Source organism: Pteronotus mesoamericanus, unplaced genomic scaffold (genome assembly GCF_021234165.1).
Source record: "Pteronotus mesoamericanus isolate MK-2021 breed Mesoamerican mustached bat unplaced genomic scaffold, CSHL_Meso_final contig_52, whole genome shotgun sequence".
NCBI lineage: Eukaryota > Metazoa > Chordata > Mammalia > Chiroptera > Mormoopidae > Pteronotus > Pteronotus mesoamericanus.
In genome coordinates, this window is record NW_026555189.1 from 378,736 (window position 1) to 400,448 (window position 21,713).

The following is a 21,713-nucleotide window of genomic DNA, read 5'->3' on the forward strand; positions in this document are numbered from 1 at the left end:
GTTTCGGTGGCTACTGCCCCTAGCAGAGCCAGGGAGGTCCGACTTTCCTTCGCAGCCAACCACCAGTGCACGCGTCTCCTGCGGCCCAACGCTTCTCGGTATCCACGGCAACAGCTGCGCACGCGCACTCCGACGGACCCTCACGTCGGGACGCCAGGGGCGGGACTCACAACCGCTCCTCCCACAGGCGCCGGCGCGGGTCACGTGGGGGCGCGGCCCAAGACAGTTGCGGCGGCGGTGACTGGGGCGGCGGTCGCGCGGGTCTGCCAGCAGCGGCTTGGAGACTGCGCTGCCTCTGCAGGTATCGCGACCCCCGCGCCAGACCCTGGGTCCTAGACTCGCCTCGTGCCCCTTGGCGCATGCGGGGTCTTTTGCCCGCTTCTCCCTCCGCGCCACGCCCCCCGGGATCGGTACCCCTCTACGCCGTCGGCATCTCGGACCCCTTCGTCCCTCTCTTCCCTTAGAACCTCTCCCCCAGCACCTCTCCCTCGAGACCCGTGTCCCCCAACCCCAGACTGCCTTCCTCAACTCCATCCTGGCGCTGCACCCGAGAGGACCCACTCTGCTGGGCCCGTCTCCTCCCTGCAGGACCCGTCAGATCTTGGGCCCCACCCACCCCAAGCGTTTGGTCCCCCTCTCCTCCAGACCCTGACCCGGGTGCTCCCCACGAGGCTCTGAAAAATCACTCCCTTTGTCCATGCTCCTTTATTCTCATTACCAAAGGACTTGGTTTGAGTGTGATTTCTTCTGAATTAGAAGTAATTCAGAATGAGGTAGCGCTCGAAGAAAGAGCACCACCAGTTCCCGAAGCGGCGGTCGTTTGCTCGGGCTTGCTTGGTTGGCCCTGACAGGTGCTGGAAAGGGAGGGGTTCTGCAGACCTTTGAGGCTGGCTCTGCCCAGAGGAACGTGCAGCCCAGACACAGCCCACAGCAAACCCTGCGGCCCCCGGTGAGGCCAGCAAGAAGCCCTCCTGGGAGTCTCCCAGTGGGGCCACCAGCCAGAGTTCTGGACTTCCATAGAGTTTGATCTGAATTACCACCGCCCACTTAGCTGCGGGGCCCAGGCTATGTCACTTTACCTCGGTTTCCCCATCCGAAAGCTATGAATGATTGTAGCACTGACTAAGGTTGATGAGAGAATAAGTGAGCCCACAGAAATAAAGCACTTAGAGCCTTTTGCATAAAGTCAGCTCTCAGTTTTAACCCTGGCCACCACAAATAGCCAATTACTAACACTGAACACTTAATGACAGTGACCAGAAGCTAACGTTTATTGAGCACTTATGTCCCAGTCACTGTTCTAAGTGCTTTAGGTGTATCACTTTACTTAATTATCATTATAATCTTAGGAACTATTACCCCCATGTTTATAGGTGGTGTAAGAAGAGCTGGGAGGTGAAGTAACTTCACTTTGACCCAAAACACAGCTCTTACATGGAGAACCCAGATTCAAATCCAGGAAGGCATTTCAGTCTGCGGTTTTAATTACTACAGTAATAGTTCAGGGGCATGAAATTGTTTTTTAATTGAGATAAATTACATACATAAAATTTACCATTTTAGCTACTTAAAAAGTATACTTTTCATAGAAGCATATTCAGCATGCAGCCATCACCAAACCACTATTTAATTCCAGAACATTCCCATCCCCCGGAGAAGTCCCATCCCATTAGCAGTCACTCCCCGTTTTCTACTCCACTGTCCCCTGGCAACCCTAATCTACTTCCTGTTTCTGTGGATTTGCCTTTTCTGGATGTTTCATATAAGTGGCATCATGATATTTGGCCTTTTCTGTCTGGCTTTTTTCACTCTGCATAATGTTTTGAAGGTTTGTCTAGGTTGTAGCATGAGTCATTACTTCATTCTTTTGATCCATTTAGTGGATGGGCCACATTTTGTTTTCCATTCATCTGTTGTTGATGGACATTGGGGTTGTTTCCACTCTTTAGCTATTGTGAATAGTGCTGCTATGAACACAGCTATGCAAGTTTTTGTGTGAGCATACGTTTTTAGTTATCTTTGGCATATACCTAGGACTAGATGCTGTTGGCTCTTAGATGAGCACTTAATTCAGCTTCCACTCAGCTTTCCATTAATTCAGTTTAGTGGTCTACAAAAAATTGGCAAAGGAAGATAAGGAAATTTGAAAAAGTCATTATACACCATAATAACTGTTAAAGTACTGACACAAAGTTTGAGAAGCTTTTTAAGTTTCATCGTCGTGAATGAAATTTGAGCTTTGAATACAAAGCAGTATTTGCTTCTATTTATTCAATAAATATTGTATACACAGCACCATGCCAGGTCCTAAGGAGGAATGTTAAAGAGGGATATGATCCCAGCTTCACACCTCACAATTCTGCAGAAGGATTAAAGACTTAAATCTGAAAAACAAAGCTGTGAAAACTTTTAGAAAATAATATAGAAAAATATATAACCTGGGGCTAAAACAGGATTTCTGAAAGAAAAACACAAGCACAAATCATGCAGAAAAAAAATTGATGAATTTGCCCATATTAAAATGAAGACATTCTGTTTATTGAATGTTCTGTAAAGAGACAAAACATACAGAGAACTGGTATCTAGAATATAGAAAGAATTCCTACAATTCTGAAATAAAAGACAACACAATAGAAATAAGGCAGAAGCTAGGATTAGGCATTTCATAGATGGGGGAACACAGCACGTGAACATTAGAAAAATGCCCCAGTCAACCCTATTAGGAATCAGGAAATGTAAATTAAAACCATAATGAGATCCCAATTCACAGTACCCTGTGGGCAGGTGAACTGTTAGACGTTGCCATCTACTGAGGAAGAGGCTGTGTGAACTCATACTTGTTGCAGGTGTGCAAATTGGTTCAGCCACTTTGGCAGCATCTTCTTGAATACATGGATGTCTTAGGCCCTAGCAATTTGACTCTTAGGCTTATCTCTTCGAGAAACTTACGTGTGTGCCCAGGAGAGGTGCATAAAAATGTCCATGACATTACTGATTGTAATTGTAAAGTAAAAACCAACACAACCCAAATGCCCATCAGCAATACAATGGAGATATGAATACAGTGTATCTGTACCATGAGCTACTGTGCCGCAGTGAAAGTGTACCTTACAGCTGCAGGAGCATGGATGAGCCTCAAAAACGGTATCGAGTGAAAGAAACAAGTCACCAAAGAATATGTGCAGTATGATTTTTTCATATAAAGTTCAAAACCAGGCAAAACTGAATACAATTATTTCAGAAACCAAGCTGGGATAATAGTACAACTATTTTTTAAAAAAAGGGAATGATTATGTCAGAATTTAGGAGGGTGGTTACCCCCAGGATGGCAGAAGAGGGTATGATCAGGGGAGCAGCAGATGGGGCTTCTAAGACTGGCTTTATTTGTAAAGTAGGGCGACTGTGTGGATGTTTTGTTTTAGTATTCTTTGAACTGTGCGTAATATGTTTTACAATTTTTGTGTGTATTTTTCAATTTTTTTAAGTGTTAGAAAAGTTAATTTTAGATGACACTTCCTGCCCTCAAGAGGCCTGTGCTCTATTTGGGGACCAACATAGAGACAAGATAGACACTTAAGGAGAATGCAGAGCAGTGCCTTAAGCGCCATGTTGGTAAGAGAGACAGAGTGGAACTCAGAGGCGGGGTTCCTGCCATGGGCTAGGAAGGAAAGGGGAGAGGTGCGTGGGCCTCTGGTTTATCCCCAGGGCCTGGCGTGTCATCGGTGCTTGTCAGCGAGTGCCGGGATTGAACTGGGGAGAAGGAATGGGACTTGGGCTATTCTGAGAAAGACAGAATTTGAGTGCTGAGCGCATAGATAGATTCAGACTCTGTGTGAAGGGAGTAAAATTCCTGTAAGAAATGTTAATGAAAATAAAGTCCAAGCCTTGGAGCCTTACTGAAAAGCTTTACCATATTGGCTGTTGATGAGGATCGTGAGGACCACCTTAGGCGTGCCCCAGTCCATTGACGATCATAGGAATCTCTGAGGCTATATTCCGGTGCCTGAATACATTTGAAGAACTCAGTATCAAGGGTGTTGCAGGTTTTCAACTTGTCACTTTACTGTCCTAAAAACTAGACTGTCCGTCCGTCCATCCATCTATCTTGTCTTCATTTTCCATGCCTTCTGTAACAAATAACCACAACGTTAGTGGCTTACAACAACACAAAGTTGTTCTCTTTCGGTTCTGGAGGTCAGAGAGCCTGCAATCAGTCTCACTTGGCTAAAGTCAGGGCGTGAGTAGGGCTGTTACTTCGGAGGCTCCAGGGGAGAATCCATTCCCTTGCCTTTGTCAGATTCTAGAGGTGCCTGCATCCCTTGGCCCCTCTCTCTGTCTTTGAATCTCTATCTTTGTCTCTTTCCGACCTCTGCTTCTTGACTTCTCCTTCTCTGACTCTGACCCTTCTTTCTCCCCTTAATAAGGATACGTGTGATCACATTAGACCACCCAGATAATTCAGGATAATCTCCCCATCTCAAGATCCTTAACTTAATTATATCTGCAAATCCTCTTTGCCACATAAGGTGGCATATTTATGATGGTTGAGGATTAAGAGGTGGACGTCTTGGGGGGGTCGAGATTCAGACAACCAGGATACCTTACTGGTAGGGTTTGGTTGTCTTCCTGTGATAGATAACTTGCTTTATCTTTTTTTGACAACATTTTGGTCAACCGGTCATACGTTCTTTTACCGTCTACCCCCGGTGCCATTCATTTGGATAGCCTGGTGATGTCTGTGTTTCAGCCAAGATGCTTTTCCCAGAAGTCTTGATTCATCACGCTTTTTGTACAGGCACACGGTAGAATCCACAGTGTCTCCCAGGTAAGCGTGCACCAGATTCGATTGCCCTTTTCACTGCCGAGTTGCATCAGCTAAACTGTAGGCCAGGATAATGTTTCAGGCCACAGCAGTTGTGCTTTGAGGAGGTGACTTTGCTCTTTGTAGTTTTGACCATAATTTTCCCATGACACTTTTATAGTTGTAATGTTACTGTTAAGGTTTTCTTTTTTAAAGGGTTTTTTTTTTTCATCTTTTTTTTGGAGCAATTTTAGTTTACAATAAAATTGAAAGAAAGGTGCAAAGATTTCTCATATACCTCCTTCTCCCACACATGCAGAGCCTCCTCCGTTATCAACGTCACTTACCAGAATGGCACCTTTTGTACCAAAGATAAACCTACGATGACATCATAATCACCCAAAGTCCATAGTTTACCTAAGATACCTCTCAGTGCTTGATGAACTAGCGCTGATGAATATTGCCTTATTAAAGTACAAAATGCCTAACAGACAACTGGGAATTGCTCTTTTTTTTTTTTTTAAAGATTTTATTTATTTATTTTTAGAGAGAGGGGAAGGGAGGGAGAGAGAGAAACACAGATTGGTTGTCTCTTGCATGCCCCAAAATGGGGACCTGGCCTGCAACCCAGGCATGTGCCCAGACTGGGAATTGAACCCGTGACCTTTCTGTTTGTGGGATGTTGCCCATCCCACTGAGCCATGGCAGTCAGGGCAGAAATTGCTCTTCTTTTCCTATTTTGGGAAGTTCTGACTTACTGTTTTCCTGCTCACTATTTTCCTTAGTATTTTACTGTTTCTCCTTTGATGTTGAACTTTTCTTTAGAGACAAGTAAACAAAACTCTAGGATAACTTTTAAGGTAGGTTGTACAGGGACCAGAATTTTACTATGATTTAGTGTTGCTTTCTAAATAATGGATTTCTCTTAAGTTTTAGACTAATACCTATCCACAGAGAAATTAGTCAAACTTCCAAAGCAAGTTAGCAGCTTGATACGTGTACATACGGTCGGCTTCTAGACTTAAATGTGTAATATACTCCTTTGAAACTCTGTTTTCATGAGCTTTCTTGGAATTTAGTGGCTTTGAGTGAAGTCCTGATTTCTTCTTTCATTAAAAAGACATTATTGCCCTGGCTGGGTGGTTCAGTTGGTTGGAGTGGTATCTCATTCACGAAAAGAGTGTGGATTTGATCCCCAGTGGGGGTAGGTATGGGAGGCAAGCGATTGATGTTTCCCTTACATTCATATTTCTCGTTCTCTAAAAATCAATAAACATCCTCAGGTGAGGATTTAAAAAAGAAAAACCACAACATTATTTTCCATCATGTACTTAGGGGTGGGGAAGGCAGTTGAGAGAATATAAGAAATATATAATTTCCTGTTATTTTCCATTTATGGTCCATCAAGTTATAAACAAATGTGAAAATGGTGTGTCTGAGGAGCAGCAAGGAATCAATCACAAAGCTGTGTGCTCTGTCTCAGTCCAGCCTCGCTCCGTCCCCATTGGGATGGACCAGGGTTCAGGACTCCTTACTTCCTGCCTGCACTGCTACAGACACCTGCACTTCTGCCAGCTGACAGCCACAGCAAACCCAGGCAGCTCCTTGCTTTGGCCTAGGGGACCTACTCAAAGAGTAAGGCCAAATGCTTCCATTTGCTGTAAAGACATTTCACCATCTGGCCTTCCCTCCCACACCCCTTTCCAGCCCCAGGTGCACACCCTGTGCTGTAAGCACATTGAACGTGTCACTGTTTCCTGGCAGGCTGGACCTTTTACAGAGCCGGGCCCTTGCCTCCTGTCTGCCCAGAAGGGTCTTACACATCTTCTTCAGCAGCACTCTGACCACAGGGCACTGAGTCACTTTGTTCACCTTTCAATGAACTCTGTATACGCAGGGTGGCAGGGACCCCTGGCTTCCTCAGGACTGATCCTCAGCCTCCAGCATATAGTTTTCCTCATTGCTGTTCTAATAGTTTGGATTTCCATGTAGACTTCCCTACAGATCAGTGGTGGTGCATGCTTAGGCTTCTTGGCTATTATTCATAAATAAATTTGGATTTGAATTTATCAGTCTTCTGTGAGTTTGGTTGGTGTGAGTGAGATCTCCAACTCGAGCTGTCTCTGGGGAATGATCAAGCTGCCTTCCTGTACCTCAGGGCTGAAGACCAGACCTAGAATGTCGTCAGCCCCCTGATTTTCTGTAATTTTAAAAAATATAGCAGTGATAAATAGATGTTTAATATATTTGTCTGTGGTAGAACTATAATATTAAAATACGGTAATGGTATTCCTCCAGCAAGATGGTGAAGGGGAATTGAATAGGTAGAGTTGAGAAGCGGGGCCAGCCTGGGGTTGAGGCCCCTTGACACGACTGTCCTCAGATGTCCCCTGAAGCGGGTGCATCTCCCCTGCTGGACCTGAGCAGGAGGTCGCTGGTGGATTTTGCACATGAGGTTTTTCTTTCTCTAAAGAATCAAATTTTTTTGGTGGTCCCCTCCAGAGTGGGGGAACAAGACGGTGTGCGGAGACTGAGAGCCTGATGGGAAGAAAGGCCTGGGAGCCTAGCAGGGACTTGTATTGCAGCTAAATGCAACAAACACCTGTGGAGCCCCTTGTTCTGTGCCAGGCGTTGTGGAAGGTACCGGAGACACAGAGGAGTAAGATTTGGCCTCAGCCCTGGAGGAACTCCGCCTCCTGAGGGTGGTTCAAAAACAGAACAGTTACAACGCAGTGTTTCGGGTGGTAGGAGAGGGGGAAGGTGTACTCCAATTATTTTTCATTTCCTCATTCTCACACACCTGCCCCACTCACAGGCTAAGGAAGCTGCTTTAAATACCACAGAACACTTCCTCCCCGCCACCTGTGCCAGCTGATTAGACAAGTGCTGGATACCCGAGCTCAGGTGGGCCGGACAGAAAGTCTGCCAGGAATTTGGATTAGAGATGCCAGGCGGCTGCAGTCATGTGGAAGCTCAGGTGCCCTGCAGGCGGAACGCAGGCGGGTGGGCCGCAGAGAGAAGGATGATGCCCTCGGGAAAGCCCCGGCGGACAGCAGGGGGAGAGGGGGAGAGGATGTCTGTGTCCGCCTCCTTTCGTGGGCTTCTGGCCTCTTCCTACTTACCGGGTCTGAGGCTCCCCGTGTCTGTGCGGGGCACCGCCGCGCTCTCTCTCAGCTCTCCGAACAGGTTTTGTCCCATTTGATGAAATATTCCTTAAGAAAAAAGGTACAGGAACAGGTTGCCATTCCAGCCAAGCCTTTCACCAGGCAGATACTTTCGGTGTCTTCCTTAATCTGAAAGGAGGAAACGCTTTGCTGCCTATATCTATCTATCTCTGTATACACGCAAGGATTCAGGGCATAAAATTTCTGTGTTTTCTTAGTTTTAAAAATCTTTGATCTTAGTTTTATATAAAGTTTTCCCAGCTGAGCTATGAGGGCAAAAGAAAGGAATTTGCTTTGTGTTGGTTTTTGTTCCCAGATTAGCCTTAAGAAGAGACTAAACACCATGTTCCTGAAGGCCTAGAACTGGCAGAGAAGGTAAGGGGAGAACCAGGGTAGTTAATAACTAGAGCAGAAAAATTGGGAAGTTCCTTTGTAGTCAGGCATCTTTCAAATTCCTGGGAAAAAATTGTATTTGAGGGGGAAGAAATTCAGTTTGCCATTAGTATGAGGTCATTCTGTGAGGCATATCAAACCTACTTCTTTTTAGCCAGAGCCTTGCTATATAGACTTTGTACAATTACCTTTCCTACAAATAGTACTTTGGTTACAACCCATTAGATCTTTTTTTTTCTTAAGGTTGTATTTATTTATTTTTAGACAGAGGCAGGTGGGGAAGGGAGGGAGAAAGGGAGAGAAACATCAGTGTGTGGTTGCCTCTTGTGCGCCCCCTTCTGAGGACCTGGCCTGCAACCCAGGCACGTACCTTGACTGGGAATTGAACCAGTGACCCTTTGGTTCACAGGCTGGTGCTCAATCCACTGAGCCACACCAGCCAGGGCACAACCCATTAGATCTTGATATGTGGTATTTAATTTTTCATTGAAAACATTGTTTTAACATCTTAGATACATGCTCACCTGTTATTTAGAAGAAAAGATGTAATATTTCAAGTATCCAGTTTCTTTGTCATAGTTTTGTTATTTCTAATTTTATTACATTTTGTTTGAAAATTGCTAGTGTGTACCAGTCATTATTTTTTGTATCTCACAGGCTAGTATTTGTTTAGTTATGACAAAGCACATGTACTCTTTAAAATGTTATTTCAGAAACTCCAAACTTAAGATGATTTAACATGGAACCTCAGCTTTGATGTTGTTTCTTATAAGAATTAATGTTTTGGGAATCTTGCTGTTAATCCTATTCAGGGGCTGTGACCACCATGAGCACTTTGATACCATGTCAGGTCAGGGGCACGCCCAGCAGCTGCCTGCCTCCGCTGTGCATGGAGACGGGACCCTTGAAAGGGGGTGGCATGTCATTCCCTCTCGTCTGGTGTCTGGGAACTTTGAGAAGCATTCATGCACAGCAGAGAAAGAAGGAACGGTTTTGAGACAAATGATCTAAACTTCAAGTGTATTTCAGAGGCTCTGGGAGTAACAAGAAATATTATTGCCTGTGGTCTGGCGGATTGATCAGGGAAGGAAAGGCATCTTCAGTCTAAACTTTGTTGATCGTGGTACCTCATAGTTCAGAAAACCTTAGCCAGTGTGGTCCAGGAGGGAAATTTACTCCAAAGGAGCACTGAATTGTTTTCAGTATTTGGTTTGTGCCCTTTAAATAAAGTTTATAATGTTTTCTTTTCATCATCAGTCTTGGCACTCTTATTGTAGCAGGTTTCTATGAACAGATTCCTAGTATATAGCATTTTGTATACAGGAAATAAAGGTGGCCCAGCTTCAGTCATTTTTTATAACTTAATGTCATATCAACTTAATTAGCAATATGGTAGCAATGTAAAACATTTTGTTTGATGAGAGATTATATCCTTACCGTGGAGCATTTAAGAATCCTATTGTCTATCCATTTCTTCAGTCTGTCATATTTCCTTTGTAGGTTTTATTGGTTTGTGATTTGGACTACAACTGTTAATATTCAGCACATATATTCAGATGCATATTCAATAGTTTTGAAATTATTTTATGTGCCTCTTAATCACAGTATTGTGTTATTCTTATATAAACATATTCCATTTGTGGTTAACTTATTTTCTTCTGCTTAGTTCAGTGTTTACTCTGCAACATGGTTGAGCTCACATTATAGCAGAGTGGGAGGGAATTCACTCATTCTACCTTAAGATCTGGTACAGTTTTGCTGCTATTGGTTATTTTCTTAGTTTCAGGATTTGTTGTTTTTTTCTTCTTTCAATGGGATTTCTATAAAAGAGACTAACCTCAGAAGTTTTATGTACATATTTGTTGGCTTAAAATCAGTTTTCTTTCCAAAATAAATACTCTATCCTTGTGTTTGTATATGTCTGAGCTCCCTGTAATTTAATTGTAGTCTGTTCTGGTCTGTTTGCTATGTTGTGCCTCGCTGGTAGTGCACAGTGGGATCAGGGGCTCCCCAGGTCCAGTGTAGGATGAAGTTCATCACTCTTGGTTATGTCTGGCCTTGTCTACCTCTTCAGGCTTACCTCTCATTGCAGGCCCATGTGCACCAGTTCACACGGCATTTAAAATTGATTTTTTAAGTATCTGTCTCTTTTCCTAGGTACAATTATTTAATTCATCTTTGAATTCTTAGCATCTGTCACGGTACATGGAACATAGTAGGTGCTTTGTAAGTGTCTGCTATGTCAATACTTACAAGAGTTGTATTGGGCTTTTCTCAGGCATAAGGGGCCAAAGATAATGGTGTACAAACTAACCTGGTAAGATGGAGGAGTGTTTACCCCATTGTCATTTGAGAAAACCATTTCTTCGCGTTTAGGGGGTATTTCTTCATTTTCTTCTTCTTTTTTTTTATCTTTACTCCAGGACATCTTTTTTCTTGCTTTTTAGAGAGAGAGGAAGGAGGAGAGAGAAACATCAATGTGACAGAGAAACATCTATTGGTTGCTTCCCATACACGCCTGGACCGGGGAGTGAACCTGCAACCTAGGTATGTGCCCTGACCTGGAATCGAACCCGCAACCTTTAGGTTATGGTATGATGCCCCAACCAACTGAGCCACAGCAGCTGGCCAGGGGGTATTTCTTTTTAAATATATGTTTGTGGATATTACTTACATGAACGCTTATTGCTTAGTTTTATCACAAATGGATTGTAAGCTCTTTGCAGCTAAAGCCATGTCTTAATATCACCTCTATTTCTCCTGCTTTGTCTCTACACGGGCAGTCGGCCTTTTGCACTTGCTGATTATGAATAAAGCAGAGAAATAAACATCCTTTCATCTGTTATATAAATTTAAAAAGTCTGTGCATGTCATTTACTGAGCTTGGAGCTTTTTTTAGGGCACAGAGCATATTGTGTTTATCTCTTTATCCACAACATGTAGCACAGTGCCTGAATTTTAGTGGGAATTTTATAGCTCTTGGTAGTTGTGTTGACTAATCTCCTTGGAAGAAAAGAATTTTATAAACTACAAATGTTAAATTTTCTGGATCCATGGGCTTCATGAATTTGTACTATTAGTGTTGTTTGCATGCAAAATTACTCAGTTCTGATGTCCTCAGATATTTTTCTTCACTCAGATTATGCATGTTTTTTTAACTTACTAAGCAAAGAACACCTGTCTCTCTCTTCCCTGCAGGCTGCCATGGCTGCCGTTGACAGCTTCTACCTCTTGTATAGGGAAATCGCTAGGTCATGCAATTGCTACATGGAAGCTCTAGCCTTGGTTGGAGCCTGGTATACAGCCAGGAAAAGCATCACCGTCATCTGTGACTTTTACAGCCTCATCAGGCTGCACTTTGTCCCTCGTCTGGTGAGCAGAGCAGATCTTGTGAAGCAGTATGGGAGATGGGCAGTCGTGAGTGGTAAGAAATGAGATTTCAGTTCTGGTCTAATATCTAAATAATCTGTTTGTGTTTTAACTTGGATGCGTTATTCAAGGAGTTACTGAATTCAATGTGATTTTTTCATGGAAACTTGTTGATTTAAAAAACTTATTACTTCTCATGATTATGTTCACATTTTCTTACTGCTATCATCTTGGAAGAATTTTCCTTTGATTTTTGTCCTTACTCTGCCCTCTCTTATTCCCAGTATTACTCCAGCCCCACCTTCCTACGCCTTGCTTTTCCTTTTTGCTCTCTGTTTTGAAATAGTCCTCACAAACTGTCACCACTTTCAGAAATGCTTTCCTTATTTTAAATATCATTTAAATTTATCGTTTCCTGAGAAAGTATCTCCTGGCACTTACTCGAGCCAGATACATGTTTGAAAACAGTTTCCTACTGTGTCTCATCATCAACTTGGTGAATGTAAAACAACTCTTCGTCTACCTGTCGGGTGTCTGGGAGAGTGTTTGATTAGCATGTGTTGCTCGTATTGTGGCATTGTGCTTGACTGATAAGTATTGTAACTTGCTGTACTTCTAGCATGAGTCTTTTCTCTGATTAAGCCCAGAAATGCGAGAGGGAGATTTAAGGTTCATTTTAAAGATCTCACCATGAAATGAGTATGCTCACTTTTCCTGGTTGTATTGTAGGTGCAACAGATGGGATTGGAAAAGCCTATGCAGAAGAGTTAGCAAGCCGTGGCCTCAATATCATCCTGATTAGTCGGAACCAAGAGAAGTTGCAGATGGTTGCTAAAGACATTGCTGACACCTACAAAGTGGAAACCGATATTATAGTGGCAGACTTCAGCAATGGCCGTGAGATCTACGACCCAATTCGAGAAGCCTTGAAAGACAAAGACATTGGCATCTTGGTAAATAATGTGGGTGTATTCTATCCCTACCCTCAGTATTTCACTCAGGTCTCCGAGGACAAACTCTGGGACATCATAAATGTAAACATTGCTGCGGCTAGTTTGATGGTCCACATAGTGCTACCGGGGATGGTGGAGAGGAAGAAGGGCGCTGTTGTCACCATCTCTTCTGGCTCCTGCTGCAAACCTACCCCCCAGCTGGCCGCCTTTTCTGCTTCTAAGGTAATATTCCTGATTGGAAATGAAATCATAATGCAATAGGACATTTATTACGGTGGTTTGGCCCAATTTGTTGAGCTCTCTGTCAGCAACTCATGTTTGCTTATGCTGTATTTTTTCCTGACATGATAATAAGCAAGCCTTTTTTTCTCCTGAGTTTTCTTCCAAGTTCCAGAATATTGAAAGTCTTTCCCCCTGCTTCATTTTAACAGGCTTATTTAGACCACTTCAGCAGAGCATTGCAGTATGAATATGCTTCTAAAGGAATCTTTGTACAGAGTCTAATCCCATTCTACGTGGCTACCAACATGGCTGCACCCAGCAGCTTTCTGCACAAGTGCCCGTGGTTGGTGCCTTCACCAAAAGTATATGCACATCATGCCGTGTCTACCCTTGGCATTTCAAAAAGGACCACAGGATACTGGTCCCATTCTATCCAGGTAACAGCATGCGTTCACTGTTGCAATTAGGCTAATGCATCCTAAGCCTTTCTAAACGGTATGTGGGAATCTGACTGAAGCCTAAGGCTGAAAGATGAGAATTGCAAATAATTGATTCTTAAACCTGACACTATTTAGTGGTTCTGGTAAGTCACTAAATATTCTTTTATGGAATTATTAAGAACATTGAAAAGTTCAATCTACTTGACACCTAAGGGATGAAATATGCTGCTTTAATATATATAGGTGGTAGCAGTATAAAAATATTAAAAATTTAGATGGGAATTTCAAAGAAAAAAGATTCTGGTAATGCTGGAAGTGGTACTGCTAAATCAACAGGGTGATCCAGAGGCATAAAACCACCAAAGAGGTATTTTATGCAACGTAACTGTCACATACCTCAGTAATCTCAGTATAGTTTTGGACTCGTGTGTTTAAAAAGCATGGAATTTTTTTTTAAGCTTATTCTTCAGGCATGACAAAGATTTGGGTCTTTAGTATTTTAAAGAATAACTTTGTTAAACATTTGAAAATTTGATTCTAAGTAGTAGGTAGATAATTCATAATGATTTATTATAATAGACTTGTGTATCTTTATGTGGCACAGTAGGTAGATGTACCCTAGTTTAGAACTCTTTTTTCTTTAATATATATGGAGTTTTCTTAAATTACCATCAGATATTTTGGGGTCCCTTTGCATAAAGATTGTTAATCAACAGTGAATTTTTACTTTTTTCAGAAGTTTTGGTTAAAAGCTGCTTTAATAAGAAGCTGTTTTATTTAAGCAGTTATTTCCAGGCCCTTCATTACTGGAGAAAAGCAGAGAAACCTAAAATAATTTTTGAAGCCACTGACCACGAAGTTTCCTGAGTAAAGATGATGTTTAGATGTAGTAGATGTTTTGACTGCATTTATAAAACACCAACATTTTAATTATAGTTGAATTTTGTTCACATTGATGAACTTTTTTTGAGAAAGTATGTATATTTTTCTGCCAAGAAATGCTGTTAAGCTAATTTAATTCTGAGAATAGTTTTCTATACAAAGTGGTTAAAACTTTCCATTTTTCTATTTTCATTTTATTTTACTGAATTATTTTAAACATTATCAGATTTTTTTCAGTTTTACAACAGACTTGATTCATTAATTACAGTTTTGTTCATAGCGGATTTCTCTGATAGTTTTGGCTGTTGTGACTTTTCTTTTATAACCATTTCCTCTGAATTCATTTTTCTCAGGTTTCAAAGATCTAAATTTTGTCAAGATTTCGATTGTCTGCCTGTCTTTAGCGTATAAGACATTTACTGCATGAAGTTGGATATGCCAAACACACTATAAAATTTTGTTTTTGCTGTTTGTGCCAGTTAGTCTTCTACGTTATGAATTAAATAAGAATGGTAGGCTGACTGTATTTGTTTCTTAACAAGAAAGGGATAGATTGAACATGAGGGGTTGAAGGAAAGGAATTAGCAAAACATATCCTCAGGGTTTTGGCTTCAGACCCTCAGCGGCGCCACTTACTTGGATAGGTAGCATGAGAGGAAGAGATCAGGTTTTGGAGAAACAGTGAGAGTTTTACCCACGCTGGGTTTGAAGGTTCTGAGAACTCGTTAAGAGAAGGGGGGCTGGCAGCTGCATAGATGGGAGCTCAGATGAGAGGTTTGCACGGAGGGGTAGGCTTACCGGCCGTAGGCATTCAGGTGGACAGAGAGCTATGGGGTCAGTGATGCCACCCTAGGAGAGTTAGTGGAGAGAAAAGGACAGCCTGGTCAGAGACGCAGCGCACTCTAACATTCCGGGGGGGCGGGGGCTGGGCTGAGAGGGGCTGCCAGCAGCATCGGCAGGTAGGGAAGAGAGTAGAGTACAGATGCTAAGAGGAGAGGTGGATTCTAGGTGGAGGGCATATTCGTCAGAGTCTCAGGATGCCATCTGTTCCATAGCATAAGGACCAACACTTGTCTGTTGGCTTTGGAATCTTTGAAGTCCTCGGTAACCTTGATAAAGCAGCTTTGGAGGCATTTTAGGGAGTAGCCGGATTGCACTGAGCGGGTGAGTGCGGAGAAGAGGTGGGCATGGAGACAGTGTGCTCAAGAAATAAGGTCGCGCAGGCGGTGGGTTGGGTCCAAGGAAGGAATTTTGTTTGTTAGTTACTCTATCCAAGTTAGCAGTGAGATGGCTGTAATTTAATGCTGGAGGAAAGGGTGTGTGGAGAAGATGCGGAAGAAGGCATGGTTGCTGGAAGTGGGGGCGGAGGGCTGAGGGCACAGGTAGAGGGGAAGTAATGGGGACTTCGGAGATGACTAGAAAGTGAAGGAGGAGAGGGGAGAGGCTGGGAGACCAGTTGGAAGCTGAGGACCCCTGTCTGATGGCTCCTGTGAGGTTGGGTCTGTGCAGAATGAGGGTGAGGCGGAGGGAGTGTGAGGCTTCAGAGAGTGAGGAGGTTTGAAATAATGATTGTGAAGAAAGGAGGGTGAGGCTCCTGGGGAACCGTCAGTGGGTTGCTGAGCAGCGAGGAGGCCCTAGTGTTGACAGGGACTGAGAACTGGTGGCGGCTTCGCTGTGTGCAGCTTGTCACCAGCAGCGCTCAGCACATTCATGTGTGTGTGGGACACTTCTTGAAGCCGCTTCAAAGATGGCACCAGAAGTAATTTCATGACAGTTTACTGAGAACATTTCTATGTTCGTGTGAAATTTAAAAAAATAATTTTTAATTGATTTTAGAGAGAAAGGAAGAGGGGGAGAGAGAGGCAGAGAAACATGGATTTGTTGTTTCACTTATTTGTCATTCATTGGTTGTTTCTTGTATGTGCCCTGGTCAGGGATTGAATCTGCAGCCTTGGTGTGTAGGGATGATGCTCTAACCAGCCAAACTACCCTGCCAGGGCAAGAGGTTATTTTTAATGCGCTTGCACAGAGGTTAGGGAGCACGTTTCCTCACTCCTGACCCATGCCTTGCCTTCATTACGCATGTCCTCATTTCCTTACACATGTCTGTAAAATATCATCTCTAAACAGGAGCAGTTAGAACTGACTCGCAACCATGACATCTTTGATTTCTTGACATCCATTTCATATTATTTAACAACTGCATCTTATGTATATTATGCCAGCTGTCTCCATTTTGCAAGCAAAACCATAGATAAAAATGATTTGGACTTTAAAAAGAGCTAGAAAGGAATCAAGTGTATTTGCTTTGTTAAGTAGTTATTAATATTGATGTGGGAGCATTTTTTTTATCATTTTCATAAGTGGCATTAGGCAATATTAAATTGTCACCTTCAGAACACATTGCAAGTCTGAAAAAAAAAAGCTTTTCCTTTATAGCTTTCTGTCTGTGATCCTTGAAATAAGGACCAGAAACATGCTGGTATGTGTCTGGTTGAAAAAACAATTAATTTGACAACTTGACCAGTAAGTCTCTTGCTTATGAACATGGACACTGTGTTCCAGGTGACAGGATCCATAGAGAAAGCTCCTGGGAGTGGAGAGTGGAGTGGGGGAATGTGAGGTTTCCTACAGGCTCATAGTCTTTTCTGAATTTCGACCTACCTTTGATGTATTTGTTCACATATACTCCATGTGTTGCTATTGGAAAGAGAAAGCATGGTGTTGAGGGAGGAGGTGGAGCTTGGTGGAAAGGAGAAGGCCCTGCGCCTGCATATTGAGATGTGGGTGAGGGTCGGAGGGAGCCAGGCTGACAGCGGGGTCAGAGGTTAAAGCCCTGTGTGGAGTTTTGTTGCAGAGGAGGGCCGGCTCCTTTCTTAGGCCAGACCAACTGGTCAGGAGGCCTGAGCATGCATAGAGCCTTCCAGAGCCCGAAGCCACCCTTCTCTTTCTTATATATGCACTCACGCCCTCCTCCTCTTCACTTCGGGTGCTTTTCTGCCCCTCAGAGCGCCCAGAGACTTGGCATTCCTTTCCAGTGACGGTTGTTACTTAAACAGGTCAATGAGTCAGCCCCTTTGGTTAATCTGGCAGTACCCAGGGGGAGAAATTCTCCCCTCCTCTTCCATTAGCTCTTTTCACCAAGCTCTTTCCTCCTTGCTGCCCAGGATGCTGAAACCTTATTGGTACCTTAGGAAGCTGTCAGAATACACCTTGATGCTGGTCCCCTGCAATAGACAGTGGCCATGGATGGAAACTGAAAACGGATTTTTAGATGCTGATTTTTTTCTCCAGTAAATAAATACTGCACAAATGTACTTTGGGGAGGGATCTGGTTATCTTTTCTGTCTCAGGTGCCCACGTGTTTGAGTGCTTTACTACTTACAGGGTCCTCCTCAGGGATCGTAAGCTGACTTCTTTCATCTCCTTGGATTTAGAACCTTTTGCTTTAGGACAACAGCTCCAAGGAGGAATATCCCAATATGGTTTCCGTGACAAAATCCTAGTTGTTTAAAGAGGTCCAAAGAGACCTTAGTCTTTCCCCCAGAAGGTTACCCGTGACTCCACGCAAAGTACTGGGCTCTTGGCTCTGAGGTGGTAAGCTGGAGCTTCTGTGGAACCTGCTGTGAGCTGCCGTGGTCCTGGGATTGTCACCTGCAGTTCACCGTACTGGGACACCCTCCTTATTTTGTGTGGTTCCCTGAAGGTGCAGAGTAACCTAGGCTAGAATTTCAGCACTTGCTGGGGGCCTGTCCATCTCCCTTTCTTAACACACAAGGTGTTGAAAATTTCACTCTGTAACTTTCATAATACTGACCAAACTGTCAGTATGTGCAGGGTCCCTCCACTTCAGCACTATTGGCATTTGGGGCTGGATAATTCCTTGTTGTGGAGTTGTCCTTTGTGTTTAGGATGTTCAGCCCATCCCTGACCTCCACCCACTGGATGCCAGTAGTGCCGTCGTCCTGGTTGTGACAACCAGTAATGTTTCTGGACATTGCCATGTGTCTCCTGGGAGAGGGAGGCAAACGGCCCGGGTTGAGGATCTTTGTAGCAGAACAACATAAGCAAGACTTCCTCCCCGATCCCCAAGCCATCTGTCTTCATCCCATCTCAAGACAGTGTGCTAGGGTCCTGGTGTTTTTGACTCAGTTCTCTTGTGTAATGTGGCTCCCTTCTGCCCCCCAAACCTGTTTTCTCACATAGTACTAACCACACATGCATTTCTCTATTTCCGCTGCCTTTTCTTCTGGGATGATTTTATAATTTTTAACCAAATTAAGCAAATTAACATTCTATTTGTATCAGGTAAAGATGGAATCCTATTATTGCATGTAGGTCTGTCCTCATTGAGAAAGGGAGTGGGTGGTTGGTGATCATGTTTCTATTCCCATAGGATCTAACATAGGATCTTATGCAAAAGTAGGTCCTAAGTAAAGCAGCGCCTAAGGTCTTTCTCCTTTTTTATATTTAAAGCGATTGGTGATATTTGTTGTATTAAATCAGATGCTGATCTGTACGTGTCAATGCCAGGCATTGGGTTCTAATCTTACAACCTTTTCTCTTTCCTTTTTAGTTTCTTTTTGCACAGTATATGCCTGAATGGCTCTGGGTATGGGGAGCAAATATCCTCAACCGTTCTCTGCGTAAGGAGGCCTCATCCTGCAAAGCGTGAAACTGGATGATGGGTTGGGAAGCTTTGCCAACTCACAGGAACCTGCAGTATTCTGACATTTGGAAGAACACGTTTAATTAATTTATCTTCTGTATTTTCTTTTATTACTGGTTATTTAGCATACTGCTGACTCACCATTTGCAAAGCAAACGTAATACTTGTAGAGAATACTGTGGAAAAACCTCAAGGGCCACATGGATGGCGCAAAGTAAACAGTGACTGGGGCACAAGAACTGATTGAGGAAACCTAAGTTTTGATGTTTTTTTCTTCCAGCTGTTCAAAAGTTGTGTGATTTATGTTGTTCTAGGAGCTACAGCAATCTGATATTGAAGTATACTTATAACATGGCTTGTCGCCTCTTACAATGTCATATGTTGTTTTTTAAGGGAAATTATTTCAGTAGATGAGCTGTAGTAGTGGTTTTCAAATGTTCGTCAGAAAAGACTATTTACAAGTGTCATTTTATAAGTAAGATTGCTGGTATGATTAGCAGTAGAAATCTGTGTGTGTTAATATTGTATAGCTGTAGTTGTTTGTGAATGAAAATGCTGCTCTTCAACTGATATTTCATTAGACAACTGAATATGTATGGATGTTGTATGCATCTGGGCAACTCTGGGTAAGTTACTTTAAAAAAATTTTTTGTCAAGCTGGTTTAATGGGGAACCTTACAGGGTATTAAAATTCTAGATTATTCCTCTTCATACTAAAAAAGCTTACCCAGTTTTGTGCTATAGGCTTGCCATGTACAATATTACTTACAACTTTTTTTTTTTAAATCTACCATGGACTTCATTACTAGATTTGGACATGTAATGATCGACTGTTATTAGCCTCTTGATTTATAATTATCGTGGATAAGTAGTGATTTCTGAGCCAATGACCCATTTTATAATTGAAATTTAGCTCTTTAGAGCTTGATAAATCTGGTTCCATACACTTTTTAATGTAATATTATTTTATTCCAATAGCATTGTTGGTGTAAACATATTTGTGGAATAGTAGTTAAAATGTGGACAGATTATATGTGTGATATGTATTGTATCTGTTGAAATAAGTTAGAAGCTCATTCTTGGTTCTTGAGATTAATTTTTGCATTATAGTGAATACTTGTATTGGTGTGAAAACAATGACGCAGACCCCCTCCCCCTGCCCCCACCCCCAACACGGGTTAGCACTGATACCTGCTGTGGGGTGCTTTTGGCTCAGGTCCTATTAAACCAAACATTTTGAGGACCACATACCTAGTGCTTTGACCATTGTAAATCATTATTTGAATATGACAGTAGGTACAAAGTAAAAATTTGGAGTTTATTGGGAAACTGATCCAAAAGCAGGGAAACTGATGCAAAAGCTAGGAAACTGATGGAAATCAGGACTTTTATGGAATTGTTTTCTCCTGAGGTCATGTTCCATTATGTGTTGGCCTAAACATGCTTTTATGTTGTGACCACAGTTTTGCTAGTGACATTGCCTCAGTATTTCCAGATATCACTTGGACTCAGTTCAGAAGCTCTTCCACTTATAGGTTGGGCCTTCACATGAGGAAGACATTCAGATGTGAAAACTTACACACTAGCCACACTAGTGTGTTGATGGAGTTGGCTTAGAAGCCTTTATTTGGTCACATTTGGCATTTTCCCTCACTCAACAATTAATTTATTGTCATTAAAACTAGAAAAAAATTGACTTTATGCTACATTGACCTGAACTTTGACATGTAATGAGAAGCAGCAACTTCATGGAAAAAATACTGTATTTATACCTAAAGTATCACGTGGTACAGCAGTGTCTTATATTTTACAGATTAGGTATTGAATCATTGTTACATAATGAAAATAACTAAACCATGTCAGTGATGTTTTAGAATTCTCTGCCTGGCAGAACGTATGTAAATGAACTGAATGGTGCAAAGTTAAAGATCAAAACCAAGAACCTTCCATAGGTTTTGTCTTTCACAAAATACTTTTTCCAAGAGCTCATTTTAGAATCATAATTGGACCACTGTAGATGGGATTTCTTATTAAAAATGTGGGAAATAACCTTTGAAACAACACGTGAACTGAAAATTTAACAGTGAAAGTGGTTGTTTCCTCTTTTGGAAGAGGTTTTGCTCCATATATTTGTAAATGAGTTTCTGGAATGAGAGATACATTTTTTTCTCATAGGAACAAATATTTTAAAATTACAAAAACTGAATTTATGAACACCTGTTGTTGCAATTCATTAAGAGCTGGTAATTCAGCAAAAAATTGTACATAAGTATTTCTTTTGAAAATCCTAAGTTGACTTCTTCATCTCATTCTCCTGACAGGTTGAGTAAGGTGAAGGTTGATTTTGATCACCGACTTTGGCAACATGGAGGTCGCTGGCAGTTTTGCCATGAGCCATTTCATCGATTGGTGGGGATGAAAGGTAGATTGTAATGGGTTTGAGAAAGAGTGGAAAGAACAGGGAGGCAACTCTGTTGAGGAGTCTTTGTTTTGTTTTAACCTCAGTTAAAATCCTGTCACATTTGGGAACCAGAGGGTTTTAGGTCGTGTCCTCCATTTTTGACACTGTGTGCCCTCCGAAACCAATTCCTGTCTCTCCGTGTCTCTGTCTCAGTATTGGCTAAGCTGTTACTCTTTAAAATAACATTTAATTTGAATAAAGATTTACCTCCATGGAATTATGAATGCTTTATTACACACATGAAGCAGGAAGTTGCTATAGAACCTGGAGTGGCGGAAAACTGGGAGACCAGGATCCTGTGGTTCTGTCTGTCTTGGTAGATATCCAAGCCATCCGTTTCATGTCCCAGCCCCCTTCAG

General features: G+C 42.4%; 1 protein-coding gene across 2 annotated transcripts; it reads left to right on the forward strand.

The window, feature by feature from the left end:
• Window positions 1–189: 189 nt before the first annotated feature.
• Window positions 190–21,616, forward strand: HSDL1 (hydroxysteroid dehydrogenase like 1). 2 transcript variants are annotated; one of them, XM_054579120.1, is made up of 6 exons: window positions 190–301; window positions 10,782–10,905; window positions 11,557–11,782; window positions 12,457–12,902; window positions 13,112–13,339; window positions 18,801–21,616. In XM_054579120.1, the coding sequence occupies exons 3-6, from the start codon at window positions 11,563–11,565 to the stop codon at window positions 18,897–18,899; spliced, it is 993 nt and encodes a 330-aa protein (XP_054435095.1). In that variant the 5' UTR covers window positions 190–301; window positions 10,782–10,905; window positions 11,557–11,562; the 3' UTR covers window positions 18,900–21,616. The 2 variants fall into 2 exon arrangements, with proteins under 2 accessions (XP_054435095.1, XP_054435096.1); XM_054579121.1 differs by having other exon boundaries at window positions 10,806–10,905.
• The last annotated feature ends 97 nt before the right edge of the window (window positions 21,617–21,713 follow it).